This window comes from Raphanus sativus, chromosome 7, assembly GCF_000801105.2.
Source record: "Raphanus sativus cultivar WK10039 chromosome 7, ASM80110v3, whole genome shotgun sequence".
Classification (NCBI taxonomy): domain Eukaryota; kingdom Viridiplantae; phylum Streptophyta; class Magnoliopsida; order Brassicales; family Brassicaceae; genus Raphanus; species Raphanus sativus.
Genome location: NC_079517.1, coordinates 9,320,778 through 9,342,389, shown reverse-complemented (window position 1 = coordinate 9,342,389; position 21,612 = coordinate 9,320,778). Strand labels below are relative to the sequence as shown.

Here is a 21,612-nt window from a genome sequence, read left to right as displayed (position 1 = left end):
CATATTTACCTTATGCCAACCTTACACATAAGATGTGCGAATTATTCCATATAACGCTTTTCAGTGTAATACATCCATGTTTATATTATTGGACTCATTCTTCTATGTATAACTAAAAGTTTTCTTCCACCATATGCGGCAATAATTCTTTAAATTTAAATTGAATTTTAAAATATAATTTTGTTATTATTTTAAATTTTATTATTTTCCTATCAATATTTTAAAATAATTTTTTATTTATTTGAACATAAAATTAAGATAAATTAAATAATTTTATTTATTGTAATTTATTTTTAAGACAGATATGTATATATTTTAAAAATTATAATCTTATATAGATTTTATCTATTTCTTTTAGTTAAAATATATTAAATTACACTTAAATTAATTTAAAAGTTTGATATAAAATTTGTATAATTAACAAAAAAAAAACTAAACAGTATATCTAAAATTTGTAGATATATAAAAGAAACTGATGATATTACGACTAAAACTATAATTTAAAAAAAAATCATAGAAAATTTGAATATATTTCTGTTAACAAAATTTTATAATTATAAAAAGAGGAATTGCCAAAAATACCATTTTTCTTATACCACTTTTCAATTATACACTAATCAACTATACCACTAGATTTTAATAAGAAAATGACCACTATATCCCTAATTAATTAAATCTAAACTAATCAATTGATAAAAACTTTTATCTAAATCATCTATATCTTCTTCCTCGATCTCAATATGAGAATCCGGCGACATAGGATGAAAATCGAGAATCAACGACTCCGACGAGATTTAACAAAGCTGACGAGTTTCCGGCTGGCGAGAGTCCGGCGAGATTTGACAAAGATGAAGAGTTTCCTTCGAGATTTAGCCAACGTCGCAATATGTTTTGGGGGAGAAATTTAGGGTTTCTCGTTCGTAGTTGGTTGGGGGAAGATGATTGTGATGCATCGCCTAAAGAGCATTACTTCAGGTCGGACCTCAATTTCTTCCGATGCTGTAAGAAGACTTGCATTTTCTTCTATTTATCTTCCACGGATTGAAAATTTGAAATGAGATTGATTTGATTGTGGATGATCTTTTTGATTTAGATGTTGACCTGACCTCTTTCTCTCTCATCTTTCTTTAGGGTGGTGTGGACCCTGGTTTTATTAAGAGACCCAAGCTCGATCAAGACAACGACAACTCATCATCTTCTTCTGCTGGTGGTGATGATTCGATGCAGGTTGACCAAGCCATTGCTTGTCCTGACATGAAAAGTAGATACATGGTGTTGGTGGTGTCACAAGAAAGTGTTGCCGGAACTTCAAATGTGCCTCCTGCTGCTGCTGCTGTGACAGTCGATGATCAGCTTCCTCAAGTAATGAACGAAATGAGATTAAGAGATGAGCCCAATCCCAACCGCGACGAGGACAAAGTTTGTTGCTTTTTTTACTGAGTCAACTTGTTTGTTAATCTGAGGATTCTGATCATCATATAAATCATCTTGCTCACAATCTCCATTGGCTTATGCAGGATATGGAACCACCTATTGTTAATGGCCGTGGGACTGAAACTGGCCAAGTTATTACTACCACCGTTGGAGGTCGTGATGGAAAGCCTAAGCAGGTGATTCCCTTTTCGTTTGAGAATAGTGATACACTTTTCTTTTGGGATTAAAGGGTTTCTTTCTGTATCTTTACTTTGTTTTCTTTTCATTATTTGGTTTCAGACAATCTCATACATGGCCCAGAGAGTGGTTGGAACAGGCTCATTCGGAGTTGTCTTCCGGGTATGTGGATATTCTTTCTTTGTACGAGCAATTATTAATCCTTTTTGTCGTTTACAGATTTTGGTTTTGCTGTCTCTTTTTTTGGATAGGCCAAGTGTCTGGAAACGGGTGAACAAGTTGCAATTAAGAAGGTTCTGCAGGATAAAAGATACAATAACAGAGAACTTCAGATCATGCGCTTGCAAGACCATCCCAATGTTTTATAATTATTTATAATGGTGTATAAATTTTATAAATTATTTTTATAAACTCTTATAAATTAGTTATATACCCTTATAAACCCTTGTAAATTATTATACAAACCATTGTAAATTGTTTTATAAGGCTTTCTAAACGGTTATAGACTCTTTTAAATGATTTATAAACCTATATAACTCTTATAATACCCCTTATAAATAGAATATAAGCTTTCATAACATTTTTATGAACTCTTATTAATAGTATACATACCCCTTATAAATTATTTATAAACTTTCATAACTTTCTTATAAACATTTAAATTCTTACAAAAGAAATACCAGTTTATATATATATATATACTTATAAATTCATGTATAAGGGCTTATAAACTGATTTATGGCTTATAGAGTGATTTTTGGGGCTTTAAGTTAATTTATTATTGTTGATTGACTAATTTTAGTTTTATAAGTGTTATAAACTGATTTATAAACCTTCTGATATTTTTTCTAGCAGAATAGATAATTTTTCGAACAGCTCAAGAAGACCCTTTAAACAGTTTTCAAATCTTTTATAATTTTTATAAAGCCTTTATAATATTTTTATAAATCTTTATAAACCTTTATAAATGGTTTATAAACTCTAAATAAATATCTGTATTTACTTTATTGACCTTATAAATTATATCTTTATAAAATTTTATAAATCTTTATTATAAACCCTTACTAAATACTTTGTAAACCCTTTATAAACTCTTTTTAAACTTCTACAAACATTTATAAATGATCTATAAAGTCTTCTAACTGATTTTTAAATTGATTTATAAACTCTTATAAATTGTGTTATGAAGATTATTAAATTCTTATAATCTTTGGAATAAACCCTTATAAATAGATTTATAAACTTTTATAAATAGATATATGACCTTGTAAATTAGTTTATAAACACTTTTAAATAAATGTATAAACTCTTATAAATAGATTATAAGTTCTTGTAAATAGTTTCATAAACCCTTTTAAATAGTTTATAAACCTTTATAAAATGTTTATAAACTAGTTATAATGGTTTATAAAATGTTCATATAGTAGTTATAATGTTTTATAAATTATTTGTAAGGAATTATATATAATTTATAAAGGTTTATAAGTAATTTCTAAAGATTTATAGATCATTTGTAATGGTTTCTAAGTTATTTATAATGGTTTATATATACTCTGGTCTGGATGATCTTGAGCAGCCAACATAAATTGCACCGATCAAAACAACTATAAATTATTTATAATCTTTATAAAAGCCTTAAATCTAAGTTCAAATTTGTTATACATATCCTTATAGACTGTTTTAATAAAATCTTATAAGTTGTTTTTATAAACTCTTACAAAACTCTTAAAATGATTATATAAGTTCTTACAATATATGAAACTATAATATATTGGTGAACAATTTTCAATAGTAAGATAAATATAATTTATAAGAAGAATAACGAAACATGTTCGGTGCAACAAAAAGAATCCCAAAATATTAAACAAAAAGAATATTAAACATAGCACCAGGTGTCCTAGAGTTCGGAAGTATTCTTTTGGAACACATCTCGTCGTAGAGCCAAATAGCCATATCAAGCTCTCCTAATCTGCAGAGGCCATGAATCACTATAGAATACGCCACGATATCAGGTCTGATGAGACCATTGGCTTTCATTCTGTAGAACAAGGAGAAGCTTCTTCGATCCGTCCTGTTTTGCATAAACCACTAAGCATTACACTGCAGGGGATGATGACACTGTTCAACTTCAAATCAGATCCGCTAGACCGCATATCCTTCAGTAATCTTAAGCCCTTGTCGATGTTCCCTAACTGGCAATGACCACATAGTAATATCGTGCATGTGATTACATCAGGAGTCAAACCTTTATCAAGCATCTGTTGAATGATCTCCCAAACCCATTTGATCATACCGAGGAGATGAAACCCTTTCGCAAGGATATTGTACGTCACGGTATCAGGCTCCACTCCATGCTTGATATTCAAATCACCAGCTAACTCCAAAACTTCTCCGATGGAGCCAGCTAGATAGAACCTGTTGATGAGTATGTTATGGCTATACACAGTAAGGACCAATCCGCATTTCAAAACTGTACAGAGGAAAGTCTTGGCTGTATCTACAAAACCTGATTGAGCTGACATTATACTATTGAAAGAAACTACAGAGGGGCCGCCAACGTCCTTCCACTCGGAATCCCTGAGGAAAGAAACTGCGTCTTCTAGCTTTTGTTGTCTGCACAGTCCATCTACAACTGTTGAGTATGTGTGCTCGTTCTTAGACTCGATGTCCTTGTACACGTCCCACATCTTATCTGTTTCTCTGAAGTTGTACAGGATTGAGTTACTGAAGCTATTAGAGAGAAGCTCACATAGCAAAAATGTTGAACCAGAGCCTAAAAAGAAAAGCAGTAAATCATATTCAGGTTTCTACATTACATAACTATAAAGTTTCCTCTTTTATCTATTCATCTGCACCTATGTAAGACAAAGCTCTAAGCTTTAAGTGGAAATTGAACAACTTGCCTTCGTCTTGGAGGTACTGTTGCAGAACCACTTGAATCTCTTTGAAACGTATCTGGCCAGCTAAGATATGCGAAACCAACAACGAGGAGAGCCTCGAGTGGCGAAATCCGTAAACATCTTTCAGCTCTTTGAAAAACCAAACTGAAATATCCATTTGATTTATATAAAGGTTTATAAGATTTTATTAAATGATTTATACAAATTTCTTCCGGTCAACATTACCACTGAGAAGCTTCATGTAACCACCGGCCCACCACCACAGTCAAGCTTTTGCTCGTGCTTGACTGAGAACTGGAGGACTAAGGTTTTATCACCGGATTCGTCGATTTCGTCACCGGAGTTGTCGATTTTGTCTCCGGAGTCATGGATTTCATCGCCGGAATCGTCGATTTCGTTGCCGGTAGTGTGTGAGAGATGCCGGAACTCGACGGAGAGGAGAAGAAGATGAATCACGCGAGAAAGAGAAGCAGATGGTGGGTAATATTGTAATTTGCTCATTAATAAAAAGTGTATTTATAAAAATGTCCTTATACTAGTGGTATAATTGAATTGTGGTATGAGAGAAAGTGTAAACATGAAATTTCCCCTTATAAAAATAGAAATAAATAGTGTTTTGTAATTTAAAAAAATATTATAATTGTTTACATTATTATTTTGTTTAATGTGATATTTGAATATATTTACTTTAATGATGATGTATAGTTTACTAACATATTCTAAAAAAATCACTGAAAATATAAATCATCTTTAAGTGTAATCATTCATATCACATTTAATATATGACATGTCATGTTTATAGTAGTGTTTATAGTATGTCATATCACGTTTATATAATGAAATTAATTATATAAATGACATGTGTTAAAATCACTTTGCAAATAATATCTAGAGTATATGTGCCGAATAAGAAGTAGATAAATGTGAAGATACTTTGTTACTAAAACCTGTTTCATAAAAGGAAGAAGATAATTTGTATTGAGATCTTAAACATTGTGCTGAATAAGAAGTGGATAAATGTGAAGATACTTTGTTACCGAAACCTATTTCATAAAAGGAAGAAGATAATTTGCCATTGAGATCTTAAACATTTTGAACTTCGGAATTATTTAAATAGTATTTTCAATTATTAAAGTGATATTTATATTTAAAATTTTAAATGTAATTTATTTTTTAATCACATAAAAATGGACTGAACTGTTCATTAGTTATGATAAAACAATGATATAATATCTTAATATTATAATATTAATTATTTTAATATTTTAGATGATTTTTAACTTGAAACATGTACATCATAACAAAAATTATTTTTTTAGGTCTTAAATATTTATAATCGGTATATATAATTCTCAAATATTATGCGTACATATTTATTTTTAATTAATCGTTAATTGCGAAAAAACCTTTAAAATTTTCGATAAAACCATTGGTTTACTTTTTTATTCATTAGCGATTGAAAAAAAAGTTAAAGCTATTTTCCCGGTTATTAGGTCCTCCATTAAAGTTGAAAAGTAAGACAAAGCAAACAACTTTGTGAGGTTTGACTTAAACAACCCACCATAATGAAAAGGATTGTTATTTATTTATGGATCTAAAAGTGGCGACCCGAAAGCGATAGCTACTCTTTCTTTTTTCTTTCTAACAACGCTTTTTTATCCGTGCGATACAAACTTTAACCATTTTTAAGGCCGGTACTTGTTGATTTACGATTAAAACTGATACTATAAATTCCAATCGTTGATTAGAATAATCAATAATGCCATATGTCACATGGCCGTTAGTCACCTAAGACTAGATAACATTCCAATAATCAATAATACCATATGTTACATGGCCGTGAGTCACCTCAGGCTATAGATAACACATTCCATCCCTTTTCTGGATTTATTGAAAATCTTAGACGAAAGGTATACAACTGTTTTTTTTTTTTTTGCCGTCTGTAAAACTTCCATTAAACAAAAGAAGAACATTACAAAAACAAGCATACTATACCAAAAGTTCCTACCTATAGGAAACTATCATATCCCAGTCATTAACCAAACCAGGCTTTACAAAAAAGAATTAAGTAACCATCTAGGAGATCCCCTAGCCACATAAGACTGAAACCGATCGCCAGTCATAACACTATTAGCAATAAGACGGGCATCCCTACTATGATCAGATGATTCAAAAACAACCCGCCACGCCAACAGTTCCCCAAGCAAACATCTAATTTCTGCCACTTTAAACTTGAAGGAAGGCCACGCATGTGGTCTATTAATGGCATTCGCCAACATCCTCCATTCAAGAGCAAAGTAGACTCTTTGACATTTGTGGGAGATCATGCTTTCCACCGCCCAAAGCAAACTCAGAAAATATGCCTCCTCTTTTGACCAAACACCAGTAAAAGATCTACGACTATGCAAAAGAGTCATACCTCTTGTATCCTTTAAAACCCATGCGGCTCCAACCTCTCGTTTCTTCCTGGACCAGCGCATTCCGATATTGCATTTAACAAACTCACGTGGCAAAGCAATATAGACTTGATTACGCAAAGAGGACCCTTGATCACTCTCCTCACTTCGCTCACACGCCATCTCCTGAGCCAGAAACCATAAGTTGGCCTCTTCAGCTGCTTTGGCGCATATTTGGTCTCCATCAAATAAGAACCCTTCAAACAATAAAGAGTTACGATTTTTCCATAGAAACCAAAATGTCCATGGGAAGCTCCTCGTAATCCATCGCACATCCTCCTTTGTACGCCAAGTCTTAAACAGATAGCTAACATTGGCAAATACTGAGTTTTCATCAAAGCCCCCAAGAGGATGAGGGAAGCCTGAAGAGGCCCAAACCTGTCTAGCCAGCGTACAAGAGAATAACACATGATTAATGGACTCTCTCTCCATACCACACGTTTGGCACACCCAATCACACTTCATACCCCTAACTTGTAAACTATCAATGACAGCCAAAGCACCAGACATGGCTTTCCATAGGTATACAACTGTTTATTTACGAGAGAGGTCATACAACTATTTATTTATGCTCAGACGTTACTTTGATCTTTTACAAAAAAAAATCAATTTAGTGACTAGTTCACCATTCTAAAATAGTACTTTTTCGCTTCAATGTTTCAATATAAGTGTCTCTTTAGGGGAAAATGGGCATTTAAATCCTCAACTATTTGAAATCGGAAAATTTAATCCCGAACTATCACTTACATGATTTTATTCCTCAACTAATAGTTGACTTGGTAAATTAGTGACCGAAAAAGTCAACTTTAAAGTCATAAACGATTCTCGTTAGTTTTATATCAATTATCTCCGCCAATGAACTTGAAAACCTCAAAATCTTCAAATTCAAATCTTTAACTTTGAGTGAAAATGATTTTTCGTGACGGAAAGACGGTTTCCGGTGATGTTTATTTTCGTGATTGCACCGGATTTTTTCTCTTTTCACCGGAAATCGTTTTCCGTCACCAGAAATCGTCTTCACTCAAAGTTAAAGATTTGAATTTGGAGAATTCGATTTCTTTAAATTCAATGCCGAAAATAATTGATATAAAACTAACGAGAATCGTTTATGATTTCACTCTTGATTTTTTCGGTCATTAACTTGTCAAGTCAACTGTTAGTTGGGGAATAAAATCATGCAAGTGATAGTTCAGGATTAAACTTGCCAATTTTAAATAGTTGAAGATTTAAATGCTCATTTTCCCGTCTCTTTAGTTAGCAAAAAAAAAATATAAGTGTCTTGAATATTTGTACACACGAATTAAAAAAATTATTAATCTTGTTTACCTCTATTTAATGTAGTTTTTGTTTACTTTTTATTAATTAGTAAACTAAATATAAGGGAAAATTAATAATTTTGTATAAAATGTGCATTGGACATGTAGAACATCACTTATATAAAAAAATGGAAGGAGTATCATTCGATCAATATTTAAAATTTCACCTTTTGTTGGTCCATATCCTTAAATATTTTGGATTCAGCAATTTTCATCTGTGAAGATTTTTTTAAAATGACATAAATAACCATATTAATTGTTTTATGTTTTAACTTTTAAGTTTACTCATATGCATCACCATACTATCTTGTAGAGTGGGGATAGTATAATTTATAAATATCTTAATCTTATTCAAGTAGACATCTCGTCATCTTCACGAATGAAGAGAATTATACCCATACAATGCTCCAACCACCTTTTTGTGAAATTGAAATCTTGTTTGGCGGTAGGTTGCCTAATATAGAATATTTGAAAGTCTATGGACTCATGACAATACACACATCAGGATACTTTCCTCTTCTTGGGCACATTATTTAGTCAAATATGGAGACGATCATTATTTAGGATTCGAGCTGCTTTGCCTTTACGTTGTGAGCAGGGACGGCCTCAGCAAGAAGAAAGAGAAAAAGAAACATTCGGTTAACTGGGATAAAGAAAAAACATGAAACACACCGAAAAGCAATAAGATCGGCTCCTTAACTTCCACAGGTTTGTAAGTTGTCATATATCCGATCAAAACTATGTAATATCCTGGAAACTCTGACCTTATTGTAATCTGTTTACCAATATGGAATGAGATTAAAATGTTGCCAGAAAAAAAAGTTGTCATATATCCTAATTATCTTTTGCAAAAAGAAAAACCTATGTAAATTATAAGTCAAAAAAAAAGAAAACATATGTAAATTACTCTCTCTCGAGAATGTACGAATCCTCTTGAACGACCAACCAAACTCTCCATTAAACTTTTTTAGAAGCTATGCAGATATACGCTGGGCTTTGGGCCCATTAATACTTAGCCCATTATAACATCTTCTCCTTGCATCAACACTCCCCTCAGCGAAGGAAGCCATTCTCGGATTCTTCCAGAATTTTCGAAATGCAGATATCGTCTCTCTCCATCATCCGCCACTCTTCTCCTTCCTTCCTCCGTCGCGCGGCGATTCACCACGGTGGATGCGGAGTTCGACTCGGAATCGGAATCCGCCGCAGCTTCCATCTTCTCACAGTCGTCTCAGCGAGACGAGATAACCCCGATGTCTCCAGAAAACCCCAGCCGAGCAAAAACATGCTCAGAGCTAAGCACAACATCGGCAAAGACCACTCCTCCTTAGCTCCGGTGCTCTCTCCCGACCACAATCCTTCGCTCCTGGCCTCTCAGGCCATCGGCACCGTCGCCACCGCTCAGGCGAACTTCATGCGCGTCGTCGTCAGTGAAGATCGTTCGTCTTCGTCGTCTAAGGAGGGAGTAGAGCTGCTTTGCGTGGTGAGAGCGGTGCTGAAGAAGATACGGAGGAGAGTTCTGGTTGGGGATAAGGTCCTCGTTGGATCTATCGATTGGGATGATGGGAGAGGGATGATTGAGAACGTGTTTCAGCGGAGATCCGAGATTCTCGATCCTCCCGTGGCGAATGTTGATCACTTGCTCGTTCTCTTCTCTCTTGATCAGCCGAAGCTTGAGCCGTTCACTCTTACTAGGTTCTTGGTGGAAGCTGAGTCCACTGGGATTCCACTCACACTCGCCTTGAACAAATGTGAACTCATCTCTCAAGAGGTAAAAGACGAAGAGATTTCCAGTATTCTTGGTTCTTGATTAGGTTAACAATGTTCTTGTTGTTTGCAGGAGTTGGAGTCTTGGAAGATGAGACTGCGTGGATGGAACTACGAACCGTTCTTTTGCAGCGTGGGAACTAAAGAGGGACTTGATGCGATTGGGTTGGTCTTGAGGGATCAGACTTCCGTGATTGTTGGACCTAGTGGTGTTGGGAAGTCGAGTTTAATCAACGTATTGAGGAGCAGTGGTGGCGTTGAAGAAGAGAATTGGTTTGAGCCTGTAAGGTTTCGTTCATTTTCTACAGCTGAGCTTTGTTTTTACAACATCCTCATGAGTTGAACTTGGTTCATATTATTCAGATAATAGGTAATAATAAGTGGTTTGAAGATCAGCGAGTTGGTGAAGTTTCAACGAGAAGTGGTCGAGGCAAACACACAACTCGAAATGTGTCGCTGCTGCCGATTACTGAAGGCGGTTATCTCGCTGATACTCCTGGTTTTAACCAGCCTAGTTTACTGAAAGTGACAAAGCATTCACTTGCCTTGTGTTTTCCTGAGGTTTGTGGACCATTCGGCTTTGTGCTCATTTCGCATATATATATAGAGTGATTGTGAATGATGGTGCGTCTTATAACTCTTTTCTTTTATTTCAGATAAGGAAGATGATAGAGGAAGAGAAATGTGGATTCAAAGATTGCTTGCATATTGGGGAACCAGGATGTGTAGTGAAAGGAGAATGGGAAAGGTATCCTTACTACTTACAACTGCTTGATGAGATCAGAGTCAGGGAGGACTTTCAGCTTAAGACTTTTGGTACCAAAAGGGAAGGCGATGTTAGGTAAAAAACTGTTTTGAGAAACCAACAGGTTTTTATTGTCAGAAAGCCTAAGCATGGTGGACTAATCATAGAAACATTTGAGACAGGTACAAAGTGGGAGGGATGGGTGTGAAACAAGCTGAACCGCGGTTACAGCCGAAGAAGCATAGGAGAGAGTCGAGGAAGAAGGTGAAACAGACAAGGATCAGTGAGCTAGACGAGTTCGAAGATGAAGAAAGCGACTGGGACATAGAGGACGACCCAATTGTCCAAGCCATTGAGAACGAGAAAGAGAGATGACAACGAGAAGATCCACCAAACCAATGTCTATTGTCACGAACAAATAGTTTGTCTAAAGAAACGAAAGTAGCAAGTAAATGAGAATGTCCTGGTAAAAACTCGGAAGTTAATTAGAGAATTTGCAAAACAAAATAGATTTAATTGTCACTTGATTCTCCTTTGTTCTTTGATGCACATACTGAGTACCAACACTTCAAATTTCTCTGTCACTTTCTAAAGAGAAAGAAGGCAAACATAAGTAGAGTAAAACCAAAGATAGTATCCGACATAATCAATGAAGGCAAAAGAAAGATTCTAGTAACAATGATTAATGATTCATAAGACCAACATTGAACTCTATCCATTGTCTTGGAGAATATGAAGAAAAGGGAACAAAATATGGTTCAAAAACGCAAAAAAAAAAGAAACTGAAAATAAACGAAAGCTTAAGCACTTGATTTCTTCGACTTAGCTGCCAACTGGGTCTCCGGCTACAACAATCAAAAACAGAAAAAAAAAAACAAATTGAGAATCACTCTTGCTAAGACAAGATCGTGAGATTAAGACACAGTATAACTCTTATTACCTCTTTCTTGACAGACTCTTCCTTCTCAGACAAAATCAACTCAATGTGGCATGGGTTTGACATGTAAGCTGCAAATCAAGAAAAGAACCAATAAGTCCATCATACAAGAGACCCATGTTAAGTCAATTACAGAATCTCACAAAAAAAAACTTACGGTTGATTCTTCCATGAGCACGGTAAGTCCTTCTCCTCTGTTTTGCAGCCTGGTTAACTTGGATGTGCGAAATGAAGAGCGCATCAACATCCAAACCTTTCACCTCAGCATTGCTCTCAGCGTTCTTGAGCAAATCAAGAACAAACTGAGCAGATTTAGCAGGCCAACGTCCTTGACCATTGGAGTGCCTGTTCTTAGCTTGAGCAGTCCTTCCAACACCTCTGCAGAAACGGGTGAAAGGAATAGCCTGCTTGTGAGCTATCACATCCTCAAGGTACCTCTTGGCCTTGAGCAATGGTAGCTTCCTGATAGCGTGCGCTGTTTCCCGAGTGTTCTGTTTCAAACAAACAAAACAAAACAAAAACACTATGAGAACTAATCAACAGAATGTGGCATCCTCATTAACTGAACTATTAGCCACTATAACTCCACATAGGCTCACCCAGGAACAATACACATAGAATAAATGTACCATCATGTACTGAATCTTTTAGTTATTAAGAAAATGAAACTTAGATTCACCCAATCACGATGACCAATTCAATATCCCTGAAGTATACGTGAGATCTGTAAAATAGCTACAGACCTCTGCTTTTTCTCAATCAGGTTTCTTTAACTAAGAACGAGAAGCTACTATTCACCTAATTGAAATCTAAAAAAACACACAGAGAGAATGTTTTTAAGCGAGCTGTACCTTGAAGTGAACCCTAAGATCGGAACCTCTAGCCTTGCATGCTGCAAATATAAAAAAAAAAGTGATTTACTACATCAATAAATTACAAAATGACACAAATGGTACTGAGAAAAGTTTGTTTTTTCAAGAAGGCTTACACTTGGTCTGGTTGTCTGGTTCTTGCGAGTACTTCACCTGCGAAGACACAAAATAAAAAATGAGAATCAGAATGGCGATTCTAGTTTAAATCCGAGAGAGAGATGATGTGAGAAGCTTAAGCAAGTTACCATGGCTGCGGCTATCAAAAGAATCGGCTGCAGAAGAGATTGGTGGAGTAGCTGTGAAGAGACTTTATATGAGTTAACTGGCATAAACCCTTAAAATTGGCGAAGCCCTAGTTGATATGGGCCTGATATCTCTCTACAAAATAACTTTATGGGCTTTCTCGAAATTGCCCGTTAATATTTAATAGAATTGGGCTATTCTTTCTCCCCTTCCTCCTTTTAATGTTTTGCTAACTTTTGAACGACATACCGACTCCTTCCTCACTTGTACTCCCTTAAAGGTAATTAGATGAAACAAAAACTACCGCAAGAATTTCACGGTAACATATTTTGAGTTAAAGACATGAACGTTCGCTGGTGTTATTAGCTTGCAGTTTGTTGATATGTATAATGGGATTATAATTGATCATAGATTAATTGAGTTCGGAATTTGGTACCAATTCTCAAACATAGCTTTAATATAACTTTTACAAACAATATATCGAATTCTTCTAAAAACGGCAACTTTTTGTGGTAAAATTAATCTTCCATGAAGTAATTTTTAAACATGTACATGTATACGCATTGTCGCATTATATCATATATAAAATAAAAATTATTAATATATTTATTCTAATATGTAGATTGTCATCTAGTTGAGAACGAGTACGACTATTTGAAATTTAGAAGTTATCTAATAGATAGTTATTTTTATTATATCTATCTATGGTCATTTATATAGCGGATACTATTATCTTAATGTAATTTAAGAATATATATATATAATTTTTGTTGTACATAAAATTTATACATAATTTCATACATTATATATGAAAATCTTACTAATTTGAGTATTGATATGGAATAATACTATTAGTTTTCAAGAGTATGTGGATAGCTTCAGAGATTCTTAACAATAATTTTTGATTATCTAATGAAGTAAAAAGAAGAAGAAAAAATAAACCGATCGAGCCGCTCAAGGAAACACACGACTTTTAATCTCAATGCTCTGACAGATGTGTTTATCGGGTGCGATCAACAATACCACACCAACTCTCAAGCTGACGATGAGCTCTCCCTCTCTAGTCTATTTACTTTTAGCTACGTGATAAGAGATAATGATGCTGTTGAATTTGGGTGACGTATTATATAGATCATAACACACACGACAGTAGTGTGCATTAACGTGATTTTTAGGTTTCACTATCTTGTGTTGTGAGGGGAAAAAACAATAGAAACACTTATCAGAAAAAAAAATAGTATACATCATTGACTTTGTTCTTGTATGGTAAGATCAAGAGAGAGAAAAAAAACAATACAAAAAACCGAGGGAAGAACACGATCTTGAGATTCTTGGCTTCAACGCATCCTCGAGAGAGAAGCTTCGACATTACGCATCATTGTTGGAAAAGTGAACAGCTCGGATTCCATGAAAAAGTTGACGTGTTCTTCAACCGTGGGATAGCGACGCCGAGCAGGACGTTGCTTTTTTGAAACTTTCTCCACCTGAACAAATCTCTTGGGAGGGTCTTGTAGTTGCTTCTGGTCTTGTAATTGCTTCTGGTCTTGTAGTTGCTTCTCATCTTTGTCGACGTGATCACTCGTGCAATCAGTATTAGTATAACGAACACGTGCCTCACAAGAGAATAAAGAGGACGTCATCAAGAGGAACACAATGATGAATCTAATGGCTTTAGAGACCTTAGCCATCGTTGACGAACTGAAAGAGATAGATTGGTTAAGGTTTAGGATTTTTTTTCGTGGTGTAAGACGAAAAAATAGTTTGTGTATGCGTTTGTTATATATAGCCCTTAGGTTAGGTTAGTAGAATATTCAGATAATGATTTCGTGATTTGAGTAAAAACCGACCTTTTATCCTTTTTATGTTATTATAAGTGAAAGCCGACTTTATTTACAGTTTTAATTTCCCTTTTTCTCCTTTTCTTTAATTAATAATGCTCCAGCTTAAAATCCAAATCAAAGAAACAAAACCTGAGCCAAGATCGCATCACTGTTTCAAATTGTAAAACTCACTTGTACAGAAAGTTAACATAACCTAATCTTCCATGACAAAACGTTTTCAGACGGTTGAGTTGTTCTGGAGACTACATGTTATCAAATCATAGATATCACATGTATAAATAAATAAGAAAAACATTGAACTCTATGTCCCCTCCGTGCTAAGAAGGGGTTATTATTATTCTACAAGGAAAAGAAAAACAAAATGGAAGACTAGAAGGAGTAAGTAGAAAGAAAGCTACTGTAGGCAATGACATCGGACCATCCAGGGAACAAACTTTTCAAATGTCTAGTTTCTTCATCAAGGCGTTGATCAAGAACAGCTATATCTACTCTCAACTTTTCTTCGCTATTAGCCTGCCATAATCAACCTTGGATTCAGTACCGAGTACCTAACACTAAAGAGATTTTACAACATAAAACTTGGTGTTATACCTCTAACCAGAAGATCCACTTCTCGCTGCTGTTGCCACTCAGTCTCAATATGTAAGAGGGAGGACCACCCGATGGGAGCTCAGGGGCTGCAGTGGCAAATACCATATTGGTTTTTACTGTTTCTTTTAGTAAATGGACTGGAAAGAGAGAAAAAGGGAGAGGGTTCTGACCTGGAGGTTTGCCATCTGCAAAAGACCATCCTGATAGTGGCCCCGTTACATTCAGAACCGAGACCCAGATCTCTTCCAACGAGCTGCAAATAGAATATGGTGATAGTAAATAGCAAAACAAGATCCAACCAAAAAGTTTCTTTTTCGAGTCTTTTAATCCAACTAACCCCAGAGAGAGTTCCAGATGAACCCTACGAGTTCCATTATCAAATGTTGTTGGCGGTTTATGAGTTTTTAAGTGCGGTAATTGGCTATATCGTTCCAAAATCTTGTTGGCTTTGGCAGGGAACCTCCCGTTTGTTGTTACTAAACAAGAAATAGGGAAAAGTGCCTGCAGATACCAAACAACTCTTTACACCAAACTGAAAAAAAAAAACACTTGCTATCTTGTCGACAGAATGTAAGGAGGAGCTGAGTCTAACTAACGTACCAGCCAAGCTTCTTGAGGAGACACTTCAGCGTTTCCCAATGAAAAAGAAGGGCCAGCATGAAGTGCCTCTGCCACCTCCGGAGCCTGCTTAAAAATGAACTCCATCGAATTTGAATCAATGACAGCTAAATCGTAACTTGAGCCTGTGATTTCATTTCCACCTACAAAGGCACATTTTTAAAGCATTTACTTCAATTCAGTAAAAGAACGTTACATCGAAAACGCAAAAAGAAGGATAGGGAAGGCTACCCGAAGAGAAGAATGTATGTTGCAGTATAACTCTCTTCGGTGCATCTTTGCTGTAAGGAAAGAGCTGTGATGATACCGCCAACATAACCACAGTGAAGTGCAGCAAGAATTTCAAGATGGAAGCTTTGGCTAGCCAACGACCACAAATTGGTATTATTGGGCCCACACACAAGCCTGTGACAATTCCAATGACTGCAGCTACTGCTACATCTGCAAGATAAAAACCTGCAAAGCGAGATCGTTTACAGAAATTATCTTAGCAATGGCTTGCAATTGCAACAGGCGTTCTCAAATGCCGTGAATCGATTAGCTGAAACCAGAGATGCTTTCAGAAAACTAACCATAAGGTGGCGGAACTGCTCCCATCATTCCTGTCTTCTCAATCAGAAGTAGAGCAAGAATACCACTAAAATAGACAGAATACAGTAGGCATGGAACAAGGGCTATCACATAAAACATGGGAGACCTGGATGAGATGAACTTTTATCATACAACAGTTTAAAAGAAAGATATGTCGTCTAAGAAACATACACCGATAAGAATTATCAGAGGTGGAAATCAAAGCTGCTGTTTAAATCAAATTTATGGACATATATATCTATTGGCTAAAGAACTCTTGTCCTATGCCCCAGAAAAAAATCAAGTCAAGTTTTAGTCTCAACGTCACAAAAGTTAGATAATGCAGGGGGTACAACACTCATAATTCACTGAAAGACTAGAAGACTTACTTGATTGAATCATGGCCATAGGACTTGACAGATAAACAGAAAGCAATCCACCCCAGTAGCATAGAAATGCAGATTACAAATGTCAAGAATCCTCCATTTAATCCAGCGAAGAAATATGCCTGAAAACGTTTTACCAGTTAGTCATGGATCAGAGTAGCAAATAACAAAATTTTGAGGTAAGGTGTAAACTAAACTGATCAAACAAAAGTCCCTACCGAAGTAAAAAAAGCGTAGAACCCAAATGCTCCCCAAAACCTCGCTGCATTAGATGTTTCCTACAAAGTCATAGATAAAAAATCATTTTCTACTAATAGACAGAGATGAGAATGAGCCAAGAGGAAGAATAAGGACTTTACAACTTTCATAATCTTCTTAGATGAAACACCTTGACAATGTGAGACACGATCAGAGATAGTTCTTGGAAGTAAAAGACCAAAAAATGAGCAGGGGATGAACATCAAGAAAGCCAAGTACAAATGAGCAAACCTGCATTTCCACAACAAGTATAGTAAGTCTCACTACCAATAAAATCTCAAGAGTTTCACCACCTTTATTTAGCATTAAACAAAATGTGGAACAACGTAAAAAGGTATATAAGACCAACCAGCTCATGGGATAAGCAAAGAACAATCTGATGACGGAAAAGAGAACTGGGAATATGACACCAAGTAAAATGCCAGCGGTATGATGTATAACTCCTATCAGGCAACAATTAAAAATGTTTAATCTCCAAAACATCTCGCAAGGGGGAAAGAGTACATGATAACAAAACAGATTCAGAAAATAAACGACTGAAAAAAATTTTACCTTTCAAAAAAGCCCAGTAGATTGATAACAAAGGGTGTATCCCAGGGTCCCGGATATACAAGAAGAAAGGAGCAACAAAGAACAACGCAACTGGAATGTTGTGAAGTACCATGGCAACTCTTCTTGGATAATACACCTGATAGATTTCATGATTTCAGCTTGCCAAGGGACTGTAAACAAGCTATGAGAAAATGATGAACAGAGTCATAAGCACCTACCATGAACAGTGTTAAGTAATCAAAGAAAACAGCTCTTTCAACCATGTCCCTATTAGCATCCATGTCAAGCGACTTTCTTTCACTAGCAACCTTCAGCTTAGAAGAACTCGTGAAGGCTTTAAGTACACTGATTAAGTTTTCTCCACGTGCTTGCATGCTTCCAGGTCTGGTTTAAAGATACTCTGTGAAACGAGGGGTACTAAATAATAAACAATAGTAAGAAAGTACAACCATAATTATATATACCAAAATGATGCATACAATATTCTGTCAACTGTATCAAAGGAAGTATGGTAGTAGTAACCGCCTCGAATAAAGATAATGTCTAGCCCAGGAATGTCACCATAATCTTCTGCAAACATTCTGTAATCGGTGTCTCCGGGAATTACAGGGAAAACATCCTGGTGAATTTCACAGAACAATTTACAGTCAGTAATACATATGAACAAGAAGGAGCATATGCGTTTGAGCGTCCATGTCTATCATAGATGGAACGAGCGGGAGAGAAAGAGACCTGTGCAGAACTCTGCGCCATTGGATACGCTGCTGCTTGAGAGTAGACATTAGAAGGCCACGATCCAGGTCCTGATTGGCAGACCAGATCTGCCAACCATCAACATCAAGTCAAATGGAAGAGCAATTAGCACATAAATAAGCCTGATACACATTTTTCCTAGTGTCTAAAGGATAACGCATGTGTATGCATGAATTTCTAGAGACAGGATGCTGTAAGAGAAGTTTTTATACATGTCTAAGACAGTGGTCTAGACACATGTTTAAAGATAAGCTTTTTTGTTTCAATCATCAGAAAAGCTGAAGAGAAGATCAAACTTAACAGCATCATTTTCATGCAGAGGAATAGATTAGCAGGGAAAGGAACTTGTCATAAGTAAAAAAGTTTTATTCTTTTATACTTTGACAGACGTGTCTTAAGGAATACTCATAGAACATAGGTCAGAGCTTACCAACACCCCCTGTCCCAGAAGCTTCCACGTTTACAAAAGCTCCAATGGTGTCTTTCAACTTATGCTGCGTCATGAAGCCGTGTGACCCCTAAACACACGACAAACAGCCACACCACCATGTAAAGTATTAAGCTTCTTTTCATCACCTTGACTATACTATAAACCTCAATCCTATTTACCAAATTAAAAAAAAACAATCCATGTGAAATAGTACTAAGCACTATAAATGTGTTACCAGCATAAAAAGCTCTTCAGCACCGTTGAAGAGAAAAATTATAGGTTGAGGCGGGGCCCAACCGGAATCCACTACCAGTCTAGCTACTTCAAGTAGTGATGCTGCAAATAGAAGAAGAAAAAAAAACACAAAACCATGACATAATGGCTTAGAAGGAAAATCTAGAGAAATGTACCAAACGCACCTACACATGACCCACAGTCACCAGCTCCAGGGGAGTTGACAGGACTGTCATAATGCGCATTCATCAATACAGATGCATCCGTGTCAAGAGAATGCATCGACGAAATACTGCAAGGAAAAGAAAATTGGTCAAATGCTTAGCATTAATAAGTGGGGACACAATCATTCAACGATGCAGACGATTGATGACTGAATAAAATAACACAAACAAGGAAGGCCTAAAGTCTCCTAAACAATACTCCCTCAGTTTCAAATTATATGTCGTTTTGGAGCAAAATTTTTGTTTCAAAATAAGTGTCGTTTTATGATTTCAATGCAAAATTTATTGACTTTTTAATCTAATCTATTTTTCTATTGGTTGAAATCTAATTAGGTGTATTGGTAATGATGTTTTTATCTAGTAAATATACAAAATTAAATGTTTTATTAATCTATGTGCCGAAGTATAGAACGACAAATAAATTAAAACGGAGGGAGTAATAAATACAAACCAGAAAGTCTAACACAATAGTATGGTTTTTGGCTAGAACAAAATACTTGTAAAATGTTAAATATGTAAAGAAGAATGCATTGGGGGTTACGAAAAGAATTACCGCATAAGGATATTAGTATGGTTTCTGTAACCAAGTGAAATGCTGTGGCCAAGAAACATCATGCTAAAGGAACCATCCACCTGCGTCTCCTCCACCTCAACCCTACCACAAGCAACAAGCATTCATTTTTCAGCTCAGATCAACAACAAGGAATATTCTTTTTGATATGCTGAAAAAAAACAATTAATATACTATTGATTGAGTGCATGTGAAGTGACAAATCTCAGCGTTCATTAAAACAACTCGTGAAACCACTTTTTCTCTGTTTCGGTCAAATAAAAAAAGTGAACCTTAGATTAGGACCAGCTCTCTCCTTGACCATCTCTAGCTGAGATTTTATATACGTTGCAGCTTCTCTAAGCCCAGGTCGTCCCTCCTACACAACCAATTACAAAACCAATTAAGGATTATCATCAGAAGAAAATAAGTTTTTTTTTATCTTTTTTGCTAAAATTTGGAGAAGAAAGGAGTTGTTAACGGAGATAGACGAAAACGACGCCGAATCACCTGGCGACCGTCGATCTCCTCGGCCAAGACGCGGATGTGTTGGACGGCTCTGGCTTCGGAGAACCGATCAAGAGGCGCGTCGAGTGGGAGCGGGGAGATGTGTTTCATATGGAGGACGCAGTAAGCAATCGCCGCCATTAGAGTGTAGAGGAAAGCGATTGAGAAGAGGAACTTGAAACCAGTGGCGTCTCCACAGCTCAGCCTCCTCCAAAAAAACGCCATCATCACTGTGAATCTCGAAACAAAACACGATGGATCAAGCAAGTTCCGTATTATGTTATGTGTTGGTGAAACGGAAACGGAATGCGAGGTAGAATGTGTTTTTCGTGGGGTCCGAAATGTCTTACTTTTAAAATGTTTTTTAATCAAGTTACGTAATTATTCTTAGAGTTATTAACATTTAGAGGCAGTTTACATGTTTTTATTACAATATAAAGCAGTTTCAGCTACTGAGGTATTTTTTTGTAACTAAAACCAAATAAATGTTAACTAAATTAATTCATCTAACCAAGATGGTCCCACATTTGGTCATTTGTATTATCTCTCTCTCTTCTCCCGTTTCTTCTTCTTCCTTTTGAAAAATCTGCTTGGCTTCTTTCTTTTTTTTACTCTATAAATCATTTTTTTCTAAATCATTTTTTATCATCATACTTTCATCTTCTCTTTTATTTTCTTTATCACTAACTTATTTTTTTATTCCAGATCTACAAATCTAAAAAATCAATGCAAATTTATTTCTTTTTTTTTTGCTTTCCAGATATGTGATGAATATAAGATACATCGGAAGTAACCACAAATTGGTGCCGATCTTCTTTTATCATCACCATCAGATCACCTTCTCAGAACTGCAAGGATAGTCGTAACCGGTTCGAGTTTTTCTGATGCGGCTCTCCTTTGTCACGAAAGCTCGATGAGCAACAATGGCCATTTTTGGTTTTATTTCACATTTGGTCCTTTGACTCTTGAGTATACTCATTTCTGCCCTTAAAGTTTCTAATTTGCAAATATATTCCTTTCAAATTGACTCATCACTTTTTAATTGTACATACCAGATGTACATGCATTACCATTACCTCTGAATTTAATGTACATGCATTACCATATTTGTTGTACACATGTACACTACCATATTTGTTATACATATGTACATTACCATCCTATAATGTACACATGTACACAACGAATGTACACAACTTTACAACATGATGAATATCTAACATGTATCTCAAACATATGTGTACATGTGAT

The 21,612-nt window shown here is 35.6% G+C and overlaps 5 protein-coding genes, 1 non-coding gene and 1 pseudogene across 7 annotated transcripts; 2 read left to right on the top strand and 5 right to left on the bottom strand.

Moving 5' to 3' along the window:
- Positions 1 to 535: 535 nt before the first annotated feature.
- On the top strand, positions 536 to 2,113 carry LOC108831731 (shaggy-related protein kinase theta-like). The gene is made up of 5 exons (XM_056990436.1): positions 536 to 1,001; positions 1,132 to 1,419; positions 1,518 to 1,610; positions 1,714 to 1,773; positions 1,863 to 2,113. Exons 1-5 carry the CDS (start codon positions 939 to 941, stop codon positions 1,977 to 1,979), a joined length of 621 nt encoding a protein of 206 aa, XP_056846416.1. The 5' UTR covers positions 536 to 938; the 3' UTR covers positions 1,980 to 2,113.
- Positions 2,114 to 3,471: 1,358 nt separating this feature from the next.
- LOC108815309 (putative pentatricopeptide repeat-containing protein At1g13630) lies at positions 3,472 to 4,668 on the bottom strand (annotated as a pseudogene).
- Positions 4,669 to 6,562: 1,894 nt separating this feature from the next.
- On the bottom strand, positions 6,563 to 7,477 carry LOC108815310 (uncharacterized). The gene has a single exon (XM_018587953.1). The coding sequence runs from the start codon at positions 7,475 to 7,477 to the stop codon at positions 6,563 to 6,565; it is 915 nt and encodes a 304-aa protein (XP_018443455.1).
- A 1,873-nt stretch (positions 7,478 to 9,350) lies between these two features.
- Positions 9,351 to 11,577, top strand: LOC108818331 (small ribosomal subunit biogenesis GTPase RsgA 1, mitochondrial-like). Its single transcript, XM_018591280.2, has 5 exons — positions 9,351 to 10,054; positions 10,124 to 10,333; positions 10,414 to 10,611; positions 10,707 to 10,891; positions 10,978 to 11,577. Exons 1-5 carry the CDS (start codon positions 9,380 to 9,382, stop codon positions 11,168 to 11,170), a joined length of 1,461 nt encoding a protein of 486 aa, XP_018446782.1. The 5' UTR covers positions 9,351 to 9,379; the 3' UTR covers positions 11,171 to 11,577.
- LOC108818332 (60S ribosomal protein L17-2) lies at positions 11,446 to 12,948 on the bottom strand. The gene is made up of 6 exons (XM_018591281.2): positions 12,850 to 12,948; positions 12,721 to 12,757; positions 12,584 to 12,624; positions 11,890 to 12,223; positions 11,736 to 11,803; positions 11,446 to 11,640 (listed from the first exon to the last, which is right to left on the bottom strand). Exons 1-6 carry the CDS (start codon positions 12,931 to 12,933, stop codon positions 11,596 to 11,598), a joined length of 609 nt encoding a protein of 202 aa, XP_018446783.2. The 5' UTR covers positions 12,934 to 12,948; the 3' UTR covers positions 11,446 to 11,595.
- On the bottom strand, positions 12,354 to 12,487 carry LOC130498232 (small nucleolar RNA snoR74). Its single transcript, XR_008937153.1, has one exon. It is a non-coding gene; the product is annotated as a small nucleolar RNA snoR74 (small nucleolar RNA).
- A 1,097-nt stretch (positions 12,949 to 14,045) lies between the features above and the next one.
- Positions 14,046 to 20,700, bottom strand: LOC108814905 (uncharacterized). Of its 2 annotated transcripts, XM_018587551.2 has the most exons (21): positions 20,365 to 20,700; positions 20,148 to 20,233; positions 19,858 to 19,959; positions 19,266 to 19,372; positions 19,082 to 19,182; positions 18,847 to 18,934; positions 18,396 to 18,484; positions 18,143 to 18,282; positions 17,882 to 18,047; positions 17,664 to 17,799; positions 17,461 to 17,554; positions 17,213 to 17,342; positions 17,072 to 17,131; positions 16,857 to 16,975; positions 16,470 to 16,594; positions 16,129 to 16,353; positions 15,880 to 16,040; positions 15,617 to 15,780; positions 15,450 to 15,532; positions 15,280 to 15,365; positions 14,046 to 15,201 (listed from the first exon to the last, which is right to left on the bottom strand). In XM_018587551.2, the coding sequence occupies exons 1-21, from the start codon at positions 20,587 to 20,589 to the stop codon at positions 15,058 to 15,060; spliced, it is 2,631 nt and encodes an 876-aa protein (XP_018443053.1). In that variant the 5' UTR covers positions 20,590 to 20,700; the 3' UTR covers positions 14,046 to 15,057. The 2 variants fall into 2 exon arrangements, with proteins under 2 accessions (XP_018443053.1, XP_018443052.1); XM_018587550.2 differs by having other exon boundaries at positions 15,450 to 15,780.
- Positions 20,701 to 21,612: the final 912 nt, after the last annotated feature.

Bases quoted from the DNA above. Each gene is read 5' to 3' on its own strand.
- LOC108831731 (XM_056990436.1), top strand. From the start codon at position 939: ATGATTGTGATGCATCGCCTAAAGAGCATTACTTCAGGTCGGACCTCA. The intron at 1,420-1,517 runs GTTTGTTGCTTT...TGGCTTATGCAG, and splicing joins CCAACCGCGACGAGGACAAA to GATATGGAACCACCTATTGT. The intron at 1,611-1,713 runs GTGATTCCCTTT...ATTTGGTTTCAG, and splicing joins GTGATGGAAAGCCTAAGCAG to ACAATCTCATACATGGCCCA.
- LOC108815310 (XM_018587953.1), bottom strand. From the start codon at position 7,477: ATGTCTGGTGCTTTGGCTGTCATTGATAGTTTACAAGTTAGGGGTATG.
- LOC108818331 (XM_018591280.2), top strand. From the start codon at position 9,380: ATGCAGATATCGTCTCTCTCCATCATCCGCCACTCTTCTCCTTCCTTC. The intron at 10,055-10,123 runs GTAAAAGACGAA...TGTTGTTTGCAG, and splicing joins GTGAACTCATCTCTCAAGAG to GAGTTGGAGTCTTGGAAGAT. The intron at 10,892-10,977 runs GTAAAAAACTGT...CATTTGAGACAG, and splicing joins AAAAGGGAAGGCGATGTTAG to GTACAAAGTGGGAGGGATGG.
- LOC108818332 (XM_018591281.2), bottom strand. From the start codon at position 12,933: ATGCCAGTTAACTCATATAAAGTCTCTTCACAGCTACTCCACCAATCT. The intron at 12,224-12,583 runs GTACAGCTCGCT...TGTTTGAAACAG, and splicing joins ATCTTAGGGTTCACTTCAAG to AACACTCGGGAAACAGCGCA. The intron at 11,641-11,735 runs GTAATAAGAGTT...TGATTGTTGTAG, and splicing joins AAGAGTCTGTCAAGAAAGAG to CCGGAGACCCAGTTGGCAGC.
- LOC108814905 (XM_018587550.2), bottom strand. From the start codon at position 20,589: ATGATGGCGTTTTTTTGGAGGAGGCTGAGCTGTGGAGACGCCACTGGT. The intron at 18,283-18,395 runs GTCTCTTTCTCT...GAAATTCACCAG, and splicing joins TGGCGCAGAGTTCTGCACAG to GATGTTTTCCCTGTAATTCC. The intron at 16,976-17,071 runs GTAGGGACTTTT...AAACGTTTTCAG, and splicing joins TCTACGCTTTTTTTACTTCG to GCATATTTCTTCGCTGGATT.